The sequence below is a fragment of the Oryctolagus cuniculus genome, chromosome 6 (assembly GCF_051225735.1).
Source record: "Oryctolagus cuniculus isolate XC-2025 breed Fujian yellow rabbit chromosome 6, ASM5122573v1, whole genome shotgun sequence".
NCBI classification, from domain to species: domain Eukaryota; kingdom Metazoa; phylum Chordata; class Mammalia; order Lagomorpha; family Leporidae; genus Oryctolagus; species Oryctolagus cuniculus.
Genome location: NC_142872.1, coordinates 417489 through 439156, shown reverse-complemented (window position 1 = coordinate 439156; position 21668 = coordinate 417489). Strand labels below are relative to the sequence as shown.

Below are 21668 nucleotides of genomic sequence, written 5' to 3'. Positions count from 1 at the left end.
CCAAGGACCATGAGGTCATCTACGCCAGCAGGACACGGGCAGGCACTGGCAAGGACTACCCCGGACTCGGCCAAACCAGGGTGTGCCCCAAGGGCCGGGGCCTCTTGCTCACCGCGAACCCGCAGGGTGGCCGAGGTGGACGCGCCCTCCGCCTTGGCAGAGATCTGGCCCGCATCGTCCAGGGCCAGGCAGGAGATGGTCAGGCTGTGGCCAGCGCCACTCCGGGAAATGAGCACCTTCTTGCCCGGCTGCAGCTCGGCACCGTCACGGTACCAGGTGACTGCCGCATCCTCCGGGGACACCACACACTGGAAGGTGGCCTCGCGGCCCTCCTCGGCAACCACAGCGCTCAGCCCGGACGTGAACTTGACCACACGGGGCACTGTGGGTAGGCGGGCAGGTAGGCTTGAGTAGAGCGGGAAGGGGCCCAGGACAGGCAGTGCCCGCCCTGCCCTGCGCCTCTGTGCCTACCGTGAACTGACAGGTGTGTGCTGGTGCGGTCGTCACGGGTCTCACACACATACTCGCCTGCGTCCTCAGCACGCAACCCCAAGACAGTGAGCATACGCAGAGGGCCCGTGGCCTCCATCTGGAAGCGCCGGCCAGGCCGCAGTTGTATGTCCCCGCAGCGCCATGCCACTGGGGCCTGGGGCACACTCAGCTCACAGGCCAGCGTCACAGAGCCGCCCAGCTCCCCACTCACAGGCTCCAGCGGCCGGAGAAACATGGCGGCCACCTCTGTGGGCAGGGCAGGCTTCAGTGGGCTGCGGCCCCATACCCACCACCGCCCCCCGTCCCCACACCTGTGCTCACCTTGCACCTGCACGGCGAAGTCCTCCCCCCTGTCACCTGCGCGGCAGCTGTAGACGGCACTGTCCAGCACCTGGGCACCACGCACCGTCAGGGTGTGGGTGTCCCCCTGGCTGGCTGTCACATGCCGCTGGCTGCGGCGAATCTCCACACCGTCCTTGAGCCAGCTCACGGTAGCCGCGGACGGCGTGGCCAGCGTGGCCACTAAGACGATGTCCTCATGCTCTTTGACCACCACAGGCTCCCTGCGGCCCCGGCTCCCAGCGGCTCCGGGCTCCGGCTCTGGGGGAGGAGAGCAGCTGACAGCAGGGCCCTGAGTATGCTGGGCGAGGCTGGGGCTCTGGGGCAGGTGAGTTCGTGGGAGCAGGGATCCAGGTGTGCTGGGCGGGGCTACCTACAGGCAGAAGGCCCACCTATGCCCACACTGGGCCACGGCACTCAGCCCCCAAGAACCCGCCTTGGACTGCAGGCCTGAGGGCCCCAGCTGTGGTCCCACCAGGAGTGGACAGCCCTGCCCCAGGGATGCATGGCCAGCACTGGACACACAGGAAGAGCAGCAGCAGACACTGAGGGGGCTGGGTGCAGGCTGTGGGAGGTCAGGGTCAGACCCGGGCGGTGGGCACAGGGGCTGCTGGGAGACAGTGCGTCAGGCTTCCCAAGGGTCTGCTGGGGGACCATCGTGCCAGCCCTGCAGGTGTGTGAGTAGAGAGGACACTGAACAGGGCAGCCCAGGAGGAGGAGCTGAGGGCAGGGGCACACGAGCCTGGCAGGACACGGCCCAGTGGAATTCTGAGCAGGGGCTGTCCCACAGCCCACCTCAGAACAGTAGGCTGTCGGGACTCGATGGCCGGAGGAAGGGATCCCAGGCCCACACAGGCCAAGTTCCCTCTCCAGCTGCTGCTACAGGGAGGAGGGCTGGGGGACAGCTGCAATGTTCACTGGCACCAGCCCGGCATGGCCTGTCCCACAGGCCCAGGCCACAGAGACGCCCCCGCCGGAGGGACCCTCTGCTGAGGATTCTCCCTGCAGGTACCAGAACGAGACAGCAGCAGTGGCCACATGAGCTGCAGACTCTGGGGCCAGCCAGGCCAGGAGCCCAGGGCACGGGGAGCCTTGCAGGGAGCTCGCGTCCAGTGAGAGGACTAGGCACTGACCGCCGACTGCCCAACCAGGGCAAATACCTGCAACATCCAGGCGGAAGGAGACCCGCTGGCCCCCGGCCTCGCAGCTGTACTCCCCGGCGTCCGCCTGGCCCGCCTGCTGCACCACCAGCCGCCGTGTGCAGCCCGCGGCCTCCACGCGCACCTTCGAGCTCGAGCTCAGCTTCTTCCCGTCCTTGTACCACGTCACCTGCGTCTGGGCCTGGGCCACCTCGCAGCTCAGCGTGGCGCTGGCCCCCGCCTCGGCCTGGACCTGGCTGAGCGCCGGCTGCCCCTTGGCAAACACCACCTTGGGCTCTGGGGACAGACGGGGAGGACACACGGGGTCAGACACCGTGCAGGTCAGAAAGGCAGCACTGCACAAATGGGGCCCGGAGTGAGGCTGGGGCTCAGGCCCTCCCAGGCCCTGCCTGCGCCGTGTGGCCTGCAGCAGCCCTGGGGCTCTGAGCGTGAGCACCACACCTGTGGACACCCCACCGCTGAACATGGCTGCTCCAGGCTGGGGCAGACGGTGTCCTTGTGCACCTGCGCCAGGGAGGGCTGAGGTTGGGAGCAGGTGCAGCTGCCCTCACTGGCAATGCCAGACTCTCACTTGGAACGGGCAGCTGCTGCAACGAGTGGGGAAGCTTGAACTTGCCGTGGCCTCTGGGCGCCCATCCTGATCCACACGCTGGAGTCCCTCCTGCTGACTGTGGTCGGCAACTTGCTCCTGTGTGGTTTCACTCCCCAGGTTCCCCTTCCACACTCCGGTTTGACAAGGCAGGTACCCGCTTGACTTCCCCACATGGTTTGTCTTACCACCCCTTCTCTCAATGCCCTTCCTCCCCAGCTAACCTGGCACCAGGGAAAACAAGGGGCAAGAGACCTTGCCTGTTCAGAGAGCTGCCTCTGAGCTGGCTGTTGCCTGCTTCGGAAAATATCTCGAGCCCTCCCTAGCCCTCCCTACCTGCCTGTGGGGTGCCAGGAGCACCTCCCTTGCAGCTCAGCCCCTCCTGTGGCTGCAACAGTGTTTCCCATCTCTCCTGCAAAGCCTGCAGCCAGCCGTCACCATCACCAGCTCTCCTGAGCTTCCCTAAGCCGTGTGTTAGTCTTCTGCCACCTGCCGTTGCCAGTGGGTGAAGAAGAGTTTCTCCTGGTTTCTCTGGGGTAACCCTCAGCGGATCTCACGTGAGCGTCCGTCAAGCTGTCTGTGATTCCAGCCTGGGTTTTTCGTGTTTTGCATCTCATGTGTTTCCCTGCTCCTCCAACACTGGGCAGTGCTGGCTGTTTGTGGTCGCAGCAGAGTTCCTCCAAGGGGCCCCTGCCCTTGCGACGTGAGCCAATTGTCCTACACCACCATTTGGTGAATCAAGGGGTCCGCCAAGCCGCTGGTCCAGCAGGCACGCCTGGAGTTGGGGTGCCGCCCTTGGGGACATACTGTTCTCTCCCTCAGTCTTCTCATCAAGCCTCCTGCACATGCCACTCAGCCCGTGTTAAATCCACCTGGCACTGCAGTGTCATCCCCACCTGGTGAGGCGCTGAACTCTGGCTCCGGACACGTGTCTCTCAATGTTGTTAAGAGGCTACTGCCCAGTTCAAACCTGCCTGTTCAGCTTTTGATCTTGGTGCACATTAGCTACACACAGCAGGCAGAGGAACAAGCCGCCTCTCCAAGGTGCTGTGAGCGGCACAGTTTATGAGCAGAGCCCGGGGCTGTGAGATCTGCCACATCTTCAATAGGCTCTAGGAGAGCAGGGGCGCCCACCCCGTCGTGTGCGAGTTCTGATACTGCTTTCCAGGGATGCAGCAATGCCAAGCGTACGTGCATGAAAATTGACCTGTTCTCAGCCAGTAACACCTTGGATGCAGCCACACCAGTGTGCCTACTCCGTGCACCGCCACAGCCACGGCTCCCCGGCAGCGCCAACACACAGGCCAACCTGAGCCACAACCCCTCTGAGACGGACACAAACACTGGCACAGAGCAACGCTGGCTCAGCGCTCTCCCGCTCGACCACCCACACATAAGTCACAAGGGTGAAGGAACGCCCACCTGCCAGCCGCTGCCCCTGTACCGAGTGTGCTGGTGCAGCCTGATCTGCCGCGCCTTTCCATTTTCAACACATCCAATCAAACCGCAGGGGAAACTGAGATGCTGTCACAACTCAACATTAAGTGGCAACGCACCCAAGAGCAGGGAGTCCAGGCCCGCACCTGCGAGCCCGGCACCACCCTCAGGTGCTATGACAAGCAGTACAACCAGAGGCTCCAGTACACCTGCTCGTCCCCGTTCAGTCCCAGGAGGCCCTCAAGCATGACAGCAGGACAAAGACCGCTCATCCTGGGCCCATGGATTCGTACTTCCCTGAGGGGAGCCACAGATGTGCCATAGGGCCACACGTGAGCTGCCGATCTCCCACGCGAGCCGCAGAGCCAAGTCACAGAGGCAGAGAATGGGAGAATAGAGCTGTGACAGGGACAGAGCCCCTGTGCCTCCTGAACACACAGGGCTCAGACGCTGCCCAGTAAGCACCGGAGCCTGGGCAGACCTAGGGGACAGGAGCCCTGGGGGAAGTCTAACAGAGTGCACCACTGACCACCAGGGCCAACAGCCTGGAATACTCAACAAATACATTGACTTAGTGTCCCCAACGACGAACCTGCGACGTCCAGGCGGAAGGAGACCCGCTGGCCCCCGGCCTCGCAGCTGTACTCCCCGGCGTCCGCCTGGCCCGCCTGCTGCACCACCAGCCGCCGTGTGCAGCCCGCGGCCTCCACGCGCACCTTCGAGCTCGAGCTCAGCTTCTTCCCGTCCTTGTACCACGTCACCTGCGTCTGGGCCTGGGCCACCTCGCAGCTCAGCGTGGCGCTGGCCCCCGCCTCGGCCTGGACCTGGCTGAGCGCCGGCTGCCCCTTGGCAAACACCACCTTGGGCTCTGGGGACAGACGGGGAGGACACACGGGGTCAGACACTGTGCAGGTCAGGAAGGCAGCCCTACACAAATGGGGCCCGGAGTGAGGCTGGGGCTCAGGCCCTCCCAGGCCCTGCCTGCGCCGTGTGGCCTGCAGCAGCCCTGGGGCTCTGAGCACAAGCACCACACCTGTGGACACCCCACCGCTGAACATGGCTGCTCCAGGCTGGGGCAGACGGTGTCCTTGTGCACCTGCGCCAGGGAGGGCTGAGGTTGGGAGCAGGTGCAGCTGCCCTCACTGGCAATGCCAGACTCTCATTGGGACAGCCAGCTTACCCAGTCAGTGCCTGTTTGGCTTCCTAGTGCCCATCTGATCTGCATGTTGCCCCTGCTGAGTCTCGCTGGGCACCTGCTCCCCTGCCATCTCAGCATGCACGTCTTTTCCATGACCGGACTTGGTGTCCTTTCCCCGTCTAAGCTCTTTGTCCTTCCCTGTCCCTGCGTGTTGTGTTCTTGGATTCCCTTCGCTGCGCGGCTTCCTCTTAGGCCCGTGTGAGTCCTCTCATGCACAGACATTCCTTTCCCGCTTTCCTGAGGGCACTGGCCACGTGCCGTGCCTCGGGGAGCCTAGTGTTCTGTCCACCACAGCATGGTGAGTCTCAATTTTTGTGTTGTGTTCATCCCTGTGTGCCTCCTGGGTTTTTCTTTGCCCATGGATGTCCTCTGTGACACAAGCCCAGTGTCCTCGTGTCCACAGACTGCCCCTGAAAACCCCATCCTTTTCTACTTCTTGCTTAGACGCCAGGAGAAGAGCAAAAGGAGAAAAAGGTGGTAACTTGTACACATGCACAGGTGTGTGTCTAGGCCCACCATCCCCTCCTATATCTCAGAATCTCCCACACCAAGACCCTGTTGTCATCACATCTCCATGGTGACAGGGGTCTGCACCTCCCACACGGAGACCCTGGTCCTATCCCTGTGTTTCCATGGTGACAGGGGTCTGCACCTCCCACACTGAGACCCTGTTCCTGTCCCTGTGTCTCCATGGTAACAGGGGTCTGCACCTCCCACACTGAGACGCCATCCTCATCTGTGTCTCCATGGTAACAGGGGTCTGCACCTCCCACACTGAGACCCTGTCCCTGTGTCTCCATGGTAACAGGGGTCTGCACCTCCCACACGGAGACCCTGTCCCTGTCCCTGTGTCCCCATGGTAACAGGGGTCTTCATGTCCCACACTGAGACCCCATCCTTGTCACTGTGTCTTCACGATGGGGCTGCAGGGTTCATGCTTGCTCTGTGCTGCCTTTGGAACCTGCTTCCATCAAAGGCTGTTGTGCAGATTTTTGAATTGTCTCACAACATACAGGAAGCCCTCCCTCCAGGCTCAGACCTCTTTTACACTTGGAGTCAGAAGTGATCATCTTGGCGCTAGCTACTGGGAAGCTTGCTGCATTTCATCTTCTGAGGCTGGCCTTTGGCTGAGTTGTTAAGATGCTCACAGTCCACTCAGCTCCCTGGGTTTGAGACCCAGTTCCTCCTCCAGGCTCCAGATTCCTTCAGGGTGCACCCCGGCCGCAGCAGGTGATGGTTCAAGCAATTGGGTTCCTGCCACTCACATGGGACACCTATATCGAGTTCCTGATTCCTGGCTCCAGCACTGGTCAATAATACAGGCACTTGGGGAGTAGACCACTGGATGGGGAGGGGCGGTTAGCTCACGTGCCCTCCCCCTCAGCCCCTTCTTTCTATCCTTCTCCATCTCTCTAATAAGCGAACACAACTTCAGAAACCTGGCCACGCCCCTCCTATCCAAGAAACTTCTGCTTATCAGCCGGCCCCATGCTAGCCTTGCCCACAGCAACACGCAGTCCAACACTCACTCCCCACCACCTGCAAGGCCAAGTCCACCTCTCCTGGCCTCTGCCACCCTCCTCACAACGTCTGCTGTTCTTCCCCACTCAGGGCTTCCCAGGTCCCTCCCCTGTGTCCAGTGTCCACCTGTGACTCTGCACTGTTCATCACACGGAGGAAGAGCCCCTGGCAGGAAGCAGCACGAGCCTTTATCACACTGACTGGTCTTGCAACCCGGACAGCAGCCCAGGCACAGCACTAACCCCCAGGCATGGGGGAACACAGGCCGCTGGTATTCCCTGACTTTGCCCTCACTGCCCATCATCTGTGCACCTTGATTTACATCCTTCTGCTTCCTGTCAGCACTCAGTGATTCGTGTGCCATGCCTGCCTTTTGTCCTCTAGAAGAATCCCCAAGGACACGGAACCACTGTTTTCCAGGGCATCTGGCCCACATAGCAGACTGCTGTTGACTATGGGGATCGTCCACTTACAGGATACAGGAAGACTTAAGGTTCCCATGCCCTACCTCAGCTTTTGTACAATTTACTAGGAATTGGCCAAATTGTCACAGTTTCTCAAATTCATCAGCACAAAGTATTTTGTTGCATTCTCTCAAAATATTTCACAGAGACAGGGTGGGATTTTCACAGTCTAGACACCCATGGCCCAGTACCTGTGACCCAACTGCAAACTGCTATGGGGGCACTGGTCACCAGGACATGCCATGGAGCCACACACACACTAGCCACTGAGGCATTCCACAGAGCCACACACACTGGCCACTGGGCCACAACACAGCCACACGCACTAGCCACTGGGGCATTCCACAGAGCCACACATATACTAGCCACTGGGGCATTCCATGGAGCCACACGCACTGGCCACTGGAACACACCACAGAGCTACATGCATTGGCCACCAGGACGTGCCATGGAGCCAGATGCACTTTCCTCCCTGTGCTGCTGCTTTTGAATGCAGCAGACCACATGGCAGAAGCTTCCTCCTCCACCCCTAAACTTTCTAACCCAACTCCAGAGGAACTGTGACATGCAGCACCAAACGGAACACAAAAGCAAAATCATATCTGCTTTAAAACCACAACTCTAAAGGCCACAGGCAGGCACCTGCCAGGCCCCTAGTCCCTCTGCCTCATGCAGCCATCCAAACAGAACTGGGGGCTGCACCTGCTGCCTGGCGGTCACGGAGAGCCACACCCACTGAGGAGGAAGAATGTCCCAGACTCCTGCTCAGAGAGCTCCACGCACAACTGGGCTCCCGAACCCCGACCAGGTTGAGGAGACTGAGCTTGCACTGACCGGAAGGGGGCTGAGGGCGTTGAGCGAGCTTGCACTGACCAGACGGCACCTGGACGCCGGCCTCACACTGACCAGACAGCGCCTGGACTCTGGCCTCACACTGACCAGACGGCGCCTGGACTCTGGCCTCACACTGACCAGACGGCGCCTGGACTCTGGCCTCACACTGACCAGACAGCGCCTGGACGCCGGCCTCACACTGACCAGATGGCACCTGGACACTAGGCTCACACTGACCAGACGGCGCCTGGACACCGGGCTCACACTGAGCAGATGGCGCCAGTACACCGAAGCTCACACTGACCAGACGGCGCCTGGACTCTGGCCTCACACTGACCAGACAGCGCCTGGACGCCGGCCTCACACTGACCAGACGGCGCCTGGACGCCGGGCTCACACTGAACAGACGGCGCCTGGACGCCGGCCTCACACTGACCAGACAGCGCCTGGACGCCGGCCTCACACTGACCACATGGCGCCTGGACGCCTGCCTCACACTGACCAGACGGCGCCTGGACGCCGGCCACACACTGATCAGACGGCGCCTGGACGCCGGCCACACACTGACCAGACGGCGCCTGGACGCCAGCCTCACACTGACCAGACGGCGCCTGGACGCCGGGCTCACACTGACCAGACGGCGCCTGGACGCCGGCCTCACACTCACCACATGGCGCCTGGACACCGGCCACACACTGACCAGACGGCGCCTGGACGCCGGGCTCACACTGACCAGACGGCGCCTGGACGCCGGGCTCACACTGACCAGACGGCACCTGGACACCGAAGCTCACACTGACCAGACAGCGCCTGGACTCTGGCCTCACACTGACCAGACAGCGCCTGGACTCTGGCCTCACACTGACCAGACGGCACCTGGACACTGGGCTCACACTAACCAGACGGCACCTGGACACCGGCCTCACACTGACCAGACGGCGCCTGGACACCGGGCTCACACTGAGCAGATGGCGCCTGGACTCTGGCCTCACACTGACCAGACAGCGCCTGGACGCCGGCCACACACTGACCAGACGGCGCCTGGACTCTGGCCTCACACTGACCAGACGGCGCCTGGACGCCGGGCTCACACTGACCAGACGGCGCCTGGACGCCGGGCTCACACTGACCAGACGGCGCCTGGACACCAGCCTCACACTCACCACATGGCGCCTGGACGCCGGCCACACACTGACCAGACGGCGCCTGGACGCCGGGCTCACACTGACCAGACGGCGCCTGGACGCCGGGCTCACACTGACCAGACGGCACCTGGACACCGAAGCTCACACTGACCAGACAGCGCCTGGACTCTGGCCTCACACTGACCAGACAGCGCCTGGACTCTGGCCTCACACTGACCAGACGGCACCTGGACACTGGGCTCACACTAACCAGACGGCACCTGGACACCGGCCTCACACTGACCAGACGGCGCCTGGACACCGGGCTCACACTGAGCAGATGGCGCCTGGACACCGAAGCTCACACTGACCAGACGGCGCCTGGACTCTGGCCTCACACTGACCAGACGGCGCCTGGACGCCGGCCTCACACTGACCAGACGGCGCCTGGACGCCGGGCTCACACTGACCAGACGGCGCCTGGACGCCGGGCTCACACTGACCAGACGGCGCCTGGACGCCGGGCTCACACTGACCAGACGGCGCCTGGACGCTGGCCTCACACTGACCAGACGGCACCTGGACGCCGGCCACATACTGACCAGACGGCGCCTGGACGCCAGCCTCACACTGACCACATAGCGCCTGGACGCTGGGCTCACACTGACCAGACGGCGCCTGGACGCCGGCCACACACTGACCAGACGGCGCCTGGACGCCGGGCTCACACTGACCAGACGGCGCCTGGACGCCGGGCTCACACTGACCAGATGGTGCCTGGACGCCAGCCTCACACTGACCACATGGCGCCTGAATGCTGGGCTCACACTGACCAGACGGCGCCTGGGCGCCAGCCTCACACTGACCACATGGCGCCTGAACGCTGGGCTCACACTGACAAGACAGCGCCAGGACGCCGGCCTCACACTGACCGGTGTCTGCTGGGGGAAGCTGGCAGCAGAACCCACTGGGGCGCTGCTAGCGGTTCCTGGGCAATCTGCTTCTTTCTCATCCATGCTTCCACAAACTTTCTGACGCCGCCTCAGGAACTGGAGGTGCGCACGTGTGCCAGGGTGAGACACCTGGTCAGCCCAAAGCCAGAGGAGAAGGCCCAGCCAGAGCGGCCAACGCCACGGGAGAGCAGGCAGGCTCTCGGGACCAGGAGACCCGGGACGTGCGGCTGTCGGGTACCCGTGGGACGTATGCAGGGTCACACACTCAGCCCCTCTACCCAACTTCACACATTTCCCTTCCAGCTTCCTGTGCCCAACCACAGGCAAGACACTGGAGAAGCAAGGATGGGAAACTTAAGAGCGACAGCAAGTGACAAAGCTCTGGCCGGTCCCACCACCATGCCACCCAGCTTAGCAGCTTAGCACCCACCTGCGACGTCCAGGCGGAAGGAGACCCGCTGGCCCCCAGCCTCGCAGCTGTACTCCCCGGCGTCCGCCTGGCCCGCCTGCTGCACCACCAGCCGCCGTGTGCAGCCCGCGGCCTCCACGCGCACCTTCGAGCTCGAGCTCAGCTTCTTCCCGTCCTTGTACCACGTCACCTGCGTCTGGGCCTGGGCCACCTCGCAGCTCAGCGTGGCGCTGGCCCCCGCCTCGGCCTGGACCTGGCTGAGCGCCGGCTGCCCCTTGGCAAACACCACCTTGGGCTCTGGGGACAGACGGGGAGGACACACGGGGTCAGACACCGTGCAGGTCAGGAAGGCAGCCCTACACAAATGGGGCCCGGAGTGAGGCTGGGGCTCAGGCCCTCCCAGGCCCTGCCTGCGCCGTGTGGCCTGCAGCAGCCCTGGGGCTCTGAGCGTGAGCACCACACCTGTGGACACCCCACCGCTGAACATGGCTGCTCCAGGATGGGGCAGACGGTGTCCTTGTGCACCTGCGCCAGGGAGGGCTGAGGTCGGGAGCAGGTGCAGCCACCCTCACTGGAAATGCCAGACTCTCACTCGGGACGGTGCAATGCAAGCACCCTTGTGTCTTGCTGGGGTGTGAGTGCAGGAGCACCCAGACTCCAGGCACGAGGGTGCACACCTCCCACAGCTATGTGGGCTTCCTCCCAGCCAAGGCCCTGCTAGACACAGGCCAGCACCAGGACCACAGGGAGGTCCAACTGCTGCAGCATGTGACAGAAGTCTCCACGGGGAAGCCCTTCCCTTCCCAGTCAGCCCTCCTGGTCCTTCCCCACTGCACCACGACCCCGACCCCACAGGTGGGGATGAGAGCTTGAGGCACAGTCTCAGGAGGGCACAGGGTCCACACAGGCTGCTTCGTCCATCTTTACCCCACAAGACAGCTGCTGTCCCCAAGAACCCACCTGCAACATCCAGGCGGAAGGAGACCCGCTGGCCCCCGGCCTCGCAGCTGTACTCCCCGGCGTCCGCCTGGCCCGCCTGCTGCACCACCAGCCGCCGTGTGCAGCCCGCGGCCTCCACGCGCACCTTCGAGCTCGAGCTCAGCTTCTTCCCGTCCTTGTACCACGTCACCTGCGTCTGGGCCTGGGCCACCTCGCAGCTCAGCGTGGCGCTGGCCCCCGCCTCGGCCTGGACCTGGCTGAGCGCCGGCTGCCCCTTGGCAAACACCACCTTGGACTCTGGGGACAGACGGGGAGGACACACGGGGTCAGACGTTGCGCAGGCACTGAAATTTCACAGGGACCAAGCTTGGGCATTTTCTCCCTGAGGCCAGGGACACCAAGGGTCTTGTGGGAGGACATTTCAGGCTCACACACGCATGTCTTTTCATGTTTACACACGTGTGTCCTGTCTTGGAGACCCAGGGGCATGATGCAGGGATGTCATGGGACAAGAGCAAATGAAGGCTGAAAGAAACCAGCTGTCACTGCTGGCATCTGACCTGCAGGTCGCTTGTCTTGGCAGTCAGAGCCTCTGGGAGGTGCAGTGTGACGCAGCAGGGCAAAGGGTGTGGCTTCCCTGGGAGACCCTGCACTCACATCCAGGCCCCACGTCTGCCCAACACCCTGCACTCACATCCAGGCCCCACGTCTGCCCAACACTCTGCACTCACATCCAAACTCCACGTCTGCCCCCCAACACCCTGCACTCACATCCAGGCCCCACGTCTGCCCCTACCCTGCACTCACGTCCAGGCCCCACGTCTGCCCCTACCCTGCACTCACATCCAGGCCCCACGTCTGCCCCTACCCTGCACTCACATCCAGGCCCCACGTCTGCCCCCCAACACTCTGCACTCACATCCAAACTCCACGTCTCCCCAACACCCTGCACTCACATCCAGGCCCCACGTCTCCCCAACACCCTGCACTCACATCCAGGCCTCACGTCTCCCCAACACCCTGCACTCACATCCAGGCCCCACGTCTGCCCCCCAACACCCTGCACTCACGTCCAGGCCCCAAGTCTGTCCCCCAACACCCTGCACTCACGTCCAGGCCCCAAGTCTGTCCCCCAACACCCTGCACTCACGTCCAGGCCCCAAGTCTGCCCCCCAACACCCTGCACTCACGTCCAGGCCCCAAGTCTGCCCCCCAACACCCTGCACTCACGTCCAGGCCCCACGTCTCCCCAACACCCTGCACTCACATCCAGGCCTCACGTCTCCCCAACACCCTGCACTCACATCCAGGCCCCACGTCTGCCCCCCAACACCCTGCACTCACATCCAGGCCCCACGTCTCCCCAACACCCTGCACTCACATCCAGGCCTCACGTCTCCCCAACACCCTGCACTCACATCCAGGCCCCACGTCTGCCCCCCAACACCCTGCACTCACGTCCAGGCCCCAAGTCTGTCCCCCAACACCCTGCACTCACGTCCAGGCCCCAAGTCTGTCCCCCAACACCCTGCACTCACGTCCAGGCCCCAAGTCTGCCCCCCAACACCCTGCACTCACGTCCAGGCCCCAAGTCTGTCCCCCAACACCCTGCACTCACGTCCAGGCCCCAAGTCTGCCCCCCAACACCCTGCACTCACGTCCAGGCCCCAAGTCTGCCCCCCAACACCCTGCACTCACATCCAGGCCCCACGTCTCCCCAACATCCTGCACTCACGTCCAGGCCCCACGTCTCCCTAACACCCTGCACTCACGTCCAGGCCCCACGTCTCCCTAATACCCTGCACTCACGTCCAGGCCCCACGTCTGCCCCTACTCTGCACTCACATCCAGGCCCCACGTCTGCCCCCCAACACCCGGCACTCACGTCCAGGCCCCACGTCTGCCCCTACCCTGCACTCACATCCAGGCCCCACGTCTGCCCCTACCCTGTACTCACATCCAGGCCCCATGGTAGAAATTTGTCTCTGGCGTGATCATGGTCTCTGAGGTCAGGGTGAGGCTCCGCATCACACACCAGGTGGTTTTATATAAGGAGGGTGATGATGGCACACAAAGGCATGCACGCGCAGCATCACACACACGCACACACATGCACACGCAGCCCACTCACACACACGCGTGCACGCTCAGACCGTCACTATGGGACGAGATTGTCCCCAAGAGCACAACCTTGGGCCACAATGCTCTCCCTTCCTGGTCACTCTCTCGATTTGTGGTCATCGCCATCAGCAAACAGACGAAGGTGGGGTCTGCTGGAAAAGTGCCCGTTCACCTACGCAGGCCAGTGCCCCTGAGGAGGCTGCGCCCATTCCCAGAGCAGCACCCAGCCCCCATGGCTGGTCCTGAGCAAGCGGCCACGGTTCCGGCCTCCACCATCAGGGGGAGACTGGAGCTCAGACTGTGGGTCTTAGTGTGCAGTGCCCACCAGGAGAAACCGCCTGGCGACACCTTTCCCGCCCCGTCTGGTGCCAGGGGACTGACCGGCGCACTGTCCGAGGCCTCCTTTGCTGAGCAGAGTGCTGCAGCCAGTTCCCTGGGGCGTGACACCACAGTTGTCCTCTCAACCAGGTGGTCCCTGCCCTGGGACGAGCGACCCTGCAGGAGCCAGGGCTGCCAGGGGCTCCAAGACACCACCCTGCCTACATGGCACACGGCTCACCCAGCTCAGCCCAGCCCCGTTGACGGCTCTGGCTCCTGTGTCTCTCCTGACTTCTGCTTCCCTGAGATGCCCTCATCTTCTATTTCAGAATTTGCCAAAGTTGTTTTTTAAATTAAAAGATTGATCAGATTAGACTTAGGGGGTGACTGACAGGCATCGCTGAAAATCTTGCTGTCTGTAAAATGCTCCAATAAACACACTGGAACCTGAGCCCCAAGAAATGCAGTGACACGGCGTCACTCACTCTCACCTCGGGCAGTCGGTCACAGAGTTCCCCCAGACCCCCGAGACATCACATACTCACACACACACACTCACACACACCCACCAGGAAGCAGCAGCCATCCACACCAGAGGGTGGCCCACCGGGCACCACCCTCCACGGCCCCACCTACAGCTCCGCCACCCTGAAGCCTGGGAACCTCCAGGGCTGACAGCTCAGTGCAGGATGCCAGTGGGGGGTCAGGTGGGGGCATCGACTCACACTCCAGTCTCTGCGGGCACCTGAGCAGACGAGGCCCCTGACCAGACTGCGCCCACCCAGCAGGGCACAGAGTGCCCCTCTGTGACGCTCTCACCAGCCCTGTCAACAGCTTTCCCCATGCAGGGCCTGCTGCCACGCAAAGCTGCTGACGTTCCACAGACGGCTGCGAAATTAGAAAACAAAAACAAGGCCAGGTCAGGACCCACTTCTCATGGCATCACACCAGGGCACAGCCAGAATGAACACCCCAGGACGTAAAAGGAAGAAAGTGAGTCCATTCTTAGAATGACTGTGGCCTTGGGAACCTATAAAAATGAATCAAGGGGTCGGTGCGGTGGCGTAGCAGGTGAAGCCTCTTCCCGCAGCCCCGGCAGCCCATATGAGTGCTAGCGTGAGTCCTGGCTGCTCCGGTTCTGATCCAGCTCCCTGCTATAGCCTGGGAAAGCAGAAGATGACCCAAGTACTTGGGCCCTACACCCACATGGGAGACCCAGAAGAGACTCCTGGCTCCAGACTGGCCCAGCTCCGGCCGTTGCGGCCATTTGGGGAGTGAACCAGTGAATGGAAGACCTTTCTCTCTGTGCCTCTCTACAACTCTGCCTTTCAGTAAATAAGAAAGATGGGTGGGGGGAGAGGGAGAGGGAGAGGGAGAGGGAGAGGGAGAGGGAGAGGGAGAGGGAGAGGGAGAGGGAGAGGGAGAGGGAGAGGGAGAGGGAGAGGGAGAGGGAGGGTCACTGTGGTGCAGTAGGTTAATCTTTCACCTGCAGCCCTGGCATCCCATATGGGCACTGGTTCGAGTCCTGGCTGCTCCAGTTCTGACCCAGCTCTCTGCTATGATCTGGGAAAGCAGCAGAAGATGGCCCAAGTCCTTGGGCCCCTGCACCTGCGTGGGAGACCTGGAAGAAGCTCCTGGCTCCTGGCTTCAGATCAGTGCAACTCCGGCCATTGCAGCCATTTGGGAAGTGAACTAGCAGATGGAAGACCTCTTTCTCTGTCTCTGCCTCTCTTTCTCTGTCTCTGCCTCTCAAATAAATAAATAAATCTCAAAAAAGTGAATCAAGACAGAAATGACAAAACTTGAAAGTATGGTGAGTGGCAGGCATCTCCTGTGAGACGGACGGCAGGGGCTGGGGTGAGAGAGCAGGAAAGGACCAGAGGCAGTGGAAGGGAAGCGCCCAGATGCAGCTACGGGAAGCAGGGTGAGGGGCAGAGGCACAGACAGCAGCGAGAGACACGGCCTGCGGGGCGAGGGCTCTGCAACGCCACCAGACTGGGAAATGCAGGAACGACACTCGGCTCCTCCAAGGAAACCAACAGCCGACAGGCGCCATTACCAAAGACAGAAAAGCCAGAAACGGTGGCCAGATAACTAACAAGTAAACGGCAGGAGGGCGGGGACGTGGGTGTGTGGCCCAGAGTTAAGACATGGACGGGGAGACTGCACCCCACATATGCCACCAGCTTCACATCTCAGCCAATGGCTAACGTGCACCCTGGGAGGCAGCAGCTAACGGCTCAAGTACTTGGGTCTCCACCACCCACGGGGAGACTTGCACTGGGTTCTGGGCTCACAGCTTCAGTCTGCCCCAACCCCAGCTATTGAAGGCATCTGAGGAATGACCCGTCAGATGGAAGTTCTGTCTTCCAAAGAAAATGAAAAAAAAAAAAAATACTTTTAAACAAGCTGTTACGTGGAAGCTGCACACACCCCAACTCGCCACAGTGGGCTGGAAATGGTTTGTCCCAGGGTTCACATGGCAGAGGCCTGGTTCTGGCGGCAATGTGGGAGCTGCTTGACTTGCAGGACAATGGGTCCTGCCCCAGCAGCACTGTGGTCTCCAGGAACGAGTTCTGCAGGGAGCCAGTGGTTAGCCAAGCCCGAGCCTGACCTGGGCCACGCCATGGCTGTTGAAGCCCAAATCACGGCCCTTTTATCTCACACCTCTGCTATGTGGTTCTCCCCTGAACCAGCTGAGCAGCCACCAAGCAACTCGGAGGCAGAGAAACCTGCATCTACGTGAGACACCTCCTCACAGGGGACAGAGCTGGACAACTTCCCCAGCAACCTCCCAGTAGTGATGCTAGGGAACCAGGGTAGAGCACAAGAACGCACCTGGGATGTCCAGGCGGAAGGAGACCCGCTGGCCCCCGGCCTCGCAGCTGTACTCCCCGGCGTCCGCCTGGCCCGCCTGCTGCACCACCAGCCGCCGTGTGCAGCCCGCGGCCTCCACGCGCACCTTCGAGCTCGAGCTCAGCTTCTTCCCGTCCTTGTACCACGTCACCTGCGTCTGGGCCTGGGCCACCTCGCAGCTCAGCGTGGCGCTGGCCCCCGCCTCGGCCTGGACCTGGCTGAGCGCCGGCTGCCCCTTGGCAAACACCACTTTGGGCTCTGGGGACAGACGGGGAGGACACACGGGGTCAGACACCGTGCAGGTCAGGAAGGCAGCCCTACACAAATGGGGCCCAGAGAAAGGCTGGGGCTCAGGCCCTCCCAGGCCCTGCCTGCGCCATGTGGCCTGCAGCAGCCCTGGGGCTCTGAGCACAAGCACCACACCTGTGGACACCCCACCGCTGAACATGGCTGCTCCAGGCTGGGGCAGACGGTGTCCTTGTGCACCTGCGCCAGGGAGGGCTGAGGTTGGGAGCAGGTGCAGCCACCCTCACTGGAAATGCCAGACTCTCACTCGGGACGGTGCAATGCAAGCACCCTTGTGTCTTGCTGGGGTGTGAGTGCAGGAGCACCCAGACTCCAGGCACGAGGGTGCACACCTCCCACAGCTATGTGGGCTTCCTCCCAGCCAAGGCCCTGCTAGACACAGGCCAGCACCAGGACCACAGGGAGGTCCAACTGCTGCAGCATGTGACAGAAGTCTCCACGGGGAAGCCCTTCCCTTCCCAGTCAGCCCTCCTGGTCCTTCCCCGCTGCACCACGACCCCGACCCCACAGGTGGGGATGAGAGCTTGAGGCACAGTCTCAGGAGGGCACAGGGTCCACACAGGCTGCTTCGTCCATCTTTACCCCACAAGACAGCTGCTGTCCCCAAGAACCCACCTGCAACATCCAGGCGGAAGGAGACCCGCTGGCCCCCGGCCTCGCAGCTGTACTCCCCGGCGTCCGCCTGGCCCGCCTGCTGCACCACCAGCTGCCGTGTGCAGCCCGCGGCCTCCACGCGCACCTTCGAGCTCGAGCTCAGCTTCTTCCCGTCCTTGTACCACGTCACCTGCGTCTGGGCCTGGGCCACCTCGCAGCTCAGCGTGGCGCTGGCCCCCGCCTCGGCCTGGACCTGGCTGAGCGCCGGCTGCCCCTTGGCAAACACCACCTTGGGCTCTGAAAGAGGCAGCAGCACATGGTCAGAGCCCACACCTGGCCTGCACATCTCTAGGGCCTGGTGGTTACTCCAACCCCAGCAACGGCCAAGGCAGTGATGGGGACACTTAGGGCCCCAGGAAAGGAAAGGAAAACACACAGGATGTGGCTCTCTAGACACCCTGCGGCAAGGGGAGCCTCGGGACAGGGCAGACACACTCAATGGAATACAACGTCGTCCATCTGCTTTGTGTGCCAAACAACTCCAATACCTGCTTCCTGACTGGTTCGTGGAGCATGCCTCATTAGCAGACACTTATCAGTTCCCTGGCTGCTCATTAGCCCTGCCTCTGACTGGCTATTATTCTGGCCTCCTGATTGGTTGCTATTCTGCCCCTCTCCCGATTGGCTAACTCGGTGCTCCCTTTTCAGAAAGAGGCCAATCAGAGCGGCCACTTTGTGTCTAAAAGGGCCAGAACTTGCAAGCTTCTCCAGCAACTCCCCCTCTGGAGTCCCCTCCTGACGGCTGGGGCAGGAGCTTCCCTGCTTTCAGTACGTAGTGCTCTGCGCACTGTCCTGTCCACGTGGAAAAGCTTCAACGTGAGACATGACAGACATCTCCCTCACTGTCCTGCAACAGCAGGACTGCCCGTGACTAAGGAGCACTGCCCGAGAGGCACGGAGCCCCACCCCAGGCTCAACACAGCTGTGTGGGCTGCAGTGGTGGATGCGGAAGCTGAGATGCAGCCACGCTCCAAGCTCCAAGCCCCCAGGTCAACTTTGAGGTTCGCTGCCACAGATGCTGCCCCAGCCCACAAGGCCACAGCAACCAGGTCCAGCGCTCTGGGGACGGGACCCTTCCCTGCCTCAGTCCTCCCGGGGCTCCCATGACTCGTCTGCCCTCAGCCTCCCACCATGCAGGGGCCACAGAGAGCAGGGAAGTGGGCAGAGTCAAGATAGCGCAGCCCTGCCCCGAGAACTGACACCACCGTGGCCCAATCAGGAGAGAGCTGACTGCCAGGTACAGCCATTCAGGAGACAGCAGAGTATCAGTGTGAGCCAATCAGGAGAGACCCCAGTGCCAGGCAGAGCCATCAGGACAGAACCTAATGAAATGTGTGCCAATCAGGAGAGAGCTGCGGGCTAATATGGGCCACTCAGTAGGCCAGGCTGTGGCCAGTCTTGGAGAGCCAGTGTGGACCAATAAGGAGGGAGCAGAGTGTCAAGTGCTGGCCAATCAGGAGAGAACTAAGTGCCAGGTATGAGCCAATCGAAAGAGGGCAGAACATCAGTGCTGGCCAATTCGGAGAGTCCAGTGCCAGAGGGGCCACTCAGGAGAGAGCCCAGTGCCAGGCAAGGTGTGAAGTGAGGGGTGGCCATGCTGTGTGTGGCCTCCCGTGCCCAGGTTAGGGACAAAAGATGGATTGGGTGGAAAGGAAGAAAGGACAGCTGGACGTGGGAATGACCATGGCTGCAGAGACACAGGGACAGTCAGTACACATGGGCAGACCTGGCCCCTGCTAGACAGACCCACAGTCACTGCACATCCCAGCACCCACTGACAGTCATCAGGCCATATCACCCACACACATCTGCCAGTGTCACCCACTGTATCACCACCCCACGTCAGCCACTGGAAGGTCGGCTCAGTGCATGGGCCTGCTCTGGTCTCCAGATGTGACAGCACCGGCCTGGGAGCCCGTGGGCAGAGCTGGGGTCACAGGATATGAGGCTCCCAGAAAGGGAGGACACCGAGGCCTCACAGCACCTCCTGCTGCCCAAGTGTGTTGTTTCACACCCAACAGCCACTCCCCTAAGGTCCCACCACCCCATACCCACCTGGGACGTCCAGGCGGAAGGAGACCCGCTGGCCCCCGGCCTCGCAGCTGTACTCCCCGGCATCCGCCTGGCCCGCCTGCTGCACCACCAGCCGCCGTGTGCAGCCCGCGGCCTCCACGCGCACCTTCGAGCTCGAGCTCAGCTTCTTCCCGTCCTTGTACCACGTCACCTGCGTCTGGGCCTGGGCCACCTCACAGCTCAGCGTGGCGCTGGCCCCCGCCTCGGCCTGGACCTGGCTGAGCGCCGGCTGCTCCTTGGCAAACACCACCTTGGACTCTGGGGACAGATGGGGAGGACACACGGGGTCAGACAGAGATAGTTCATTGGGGGTTCACCTTCTTGCCCCCAAAACTGGTGTCTTATCCCCAAGCCAGCCTGTCCATGATTTCTCAACACAGAGCGTTCACACTTAGAAGATGCATAAGGCTTGGGTTGGGTGGTTCAGAGGATCTGACTTTCCTGGTTTACAAAGTCCCCGTGGGTCTCCATTGCCCTCAGGCCCCTAACGCGTGTGTGACCCTGACCTCGAGTCCTCACCGAGCACTTGAGCCACCAGCGGAGACTGCACCACAGGAAGCTGAGATCAGCAGCTGCAGCTAGGACTGAACCCAGGCACCGACACGGCATGTGGGCTCCCATGGTTCTAGTAACAGCTGCCACTCACTCACCACAGGAAACACAAACGCTGTTCATTTAATCACAGAGAACTAAGAGACAATTTGCTGATACAGGCCTGAGCAATATTATTACCCCAACTCAAAAGGAGGATCTGGGAGAGGCCCACTGATACTACAGCTCCCATGGCTCACAGAGAACAGGCACACGGGAACAGCTGTCAACATCACCTCTATCTGACAGACGAGGACAGAGACACAGGGGACGGCTGTCACCATCACCCCACTCACTGAGGACAGAGACACAGGGGACGGATGTCAACATCACCCCACCTCACAGAGGACAGAGACACAGGGGACGGCTGTCACCATCACCCCACCTTTCTGATGAGGACAGAGACACAGGGGACGGCTGTCACCATCACCCCACCTTTCTGATGAGGACAGAGACACAGGGGACGGCTGTCACCATCACCCCACCTCACAGAGGACAGAGACACAGGGGATGGCTGTCACCATCACCCCCACCTTTCTGATGAGGACAGAGACACAGGGGACGGCTGTCACCATCACCCCACCTCACAGAGGACAGAGACACAGGGGATGGCTGTCACCATCACCCCACCTCACAGAGGACAGAGACACAGGGGACGGCTGTCACCATCACCCCACCTCACAGAGGACAGAGACACAGGGGACGGCTGTCACCATCACCCCCACCTTTCTGATGAGGACAGAGACACAGGGGACGGCTGTCACCATCACCCCCACCTCACAGAGGACAGAGACACAGGGGACAGCTGTCAACATCACCCCACCTCACAGAGACAGAGACACAGGGGACAGCTGTCACCATCACCCCACCTCACAGAGGACAGAGACACAGGGGACGGCTGTCAACATCACCCCACCTCACAGAGGACAGAGACACAGGGGACGGCTGTCACCATCACCCCACCTCACAGATAGAGACACAGGGGACGGCTGTCACCATCACCCCACCTCACAGAGGACAGAGACACAGGGGACGGCTGTCACCATCACCCCACCTCACAGAGGACAGAGACACAGGGGACGGCTGTCACCATCACCCCACCTCACAGACAGAGACACAGGGGACGGCTGTCACTGATATAGATGACAGCCTGTGGGGTTCCCAAAGGGCCCAGGCACCCAGCCGAGTGGCCCAGAACTTCCACACTGTGATGGATCCACAGCCTCCTGCAGCTATAAGCATCTCACGTGGCCATGCTGATTGGCTTCTGCTGTTCACCAGCCCCACCCA

The 21668-nt window shown here is 61.8% G+C and overlaps 1 protein-coding gene across 18 annotated transcripts in view; it reads right to left on the bottom strand.

Moving 5' to 3' along the window:
• The window catches only part of OBSCN (obscurin, cytoskeletal calmodulin and titin-interacting RhoGEF), a 115058-nt gene that overhangs the window by 78052 nt on the left and 15338 nt on the right, over positions 1-21668 (bottom strand). For 17 of the 18 annotated variants that reach the window (XM_089334667.1, XM_089334668.1, XM_089334678.1 and 14 more), the window contains exons 12-21: positions 19770-20045; positions 17676-17951; positions 16737-17012; positions 11481-11756; positions 10542-10817; positions 4610-4885; positions 1992-2267; positions 814-1092; positions 472-738; positions 113-382 (exon numbers count right to left, since the gene is read on the bottom strand). In XM_089334667.1, coding sequence (XP_089190793.1) covers positions 113-382; positions 472-738; positions 814-1092; positions 1992-2267; positions 4610-4885; positions 10542-10817; positions 11481-11756; positions 16737-17012; positions 17676-17951; positions 19770-20045 — 2748 coding nt within the window. The remainder of the gene's footprint in view (positions 1-112; positions 383-471; positions 739-813; positions 1093-1991; positions 2268-4609; positions 4886-10541; positions 10818-11480; positions 11757-16736; positions 17013-17675; positions 17952-19769; positions 20046-21668) is intronic. The other variant, XM_089334684.1, reaches the window with a different exon arrangement.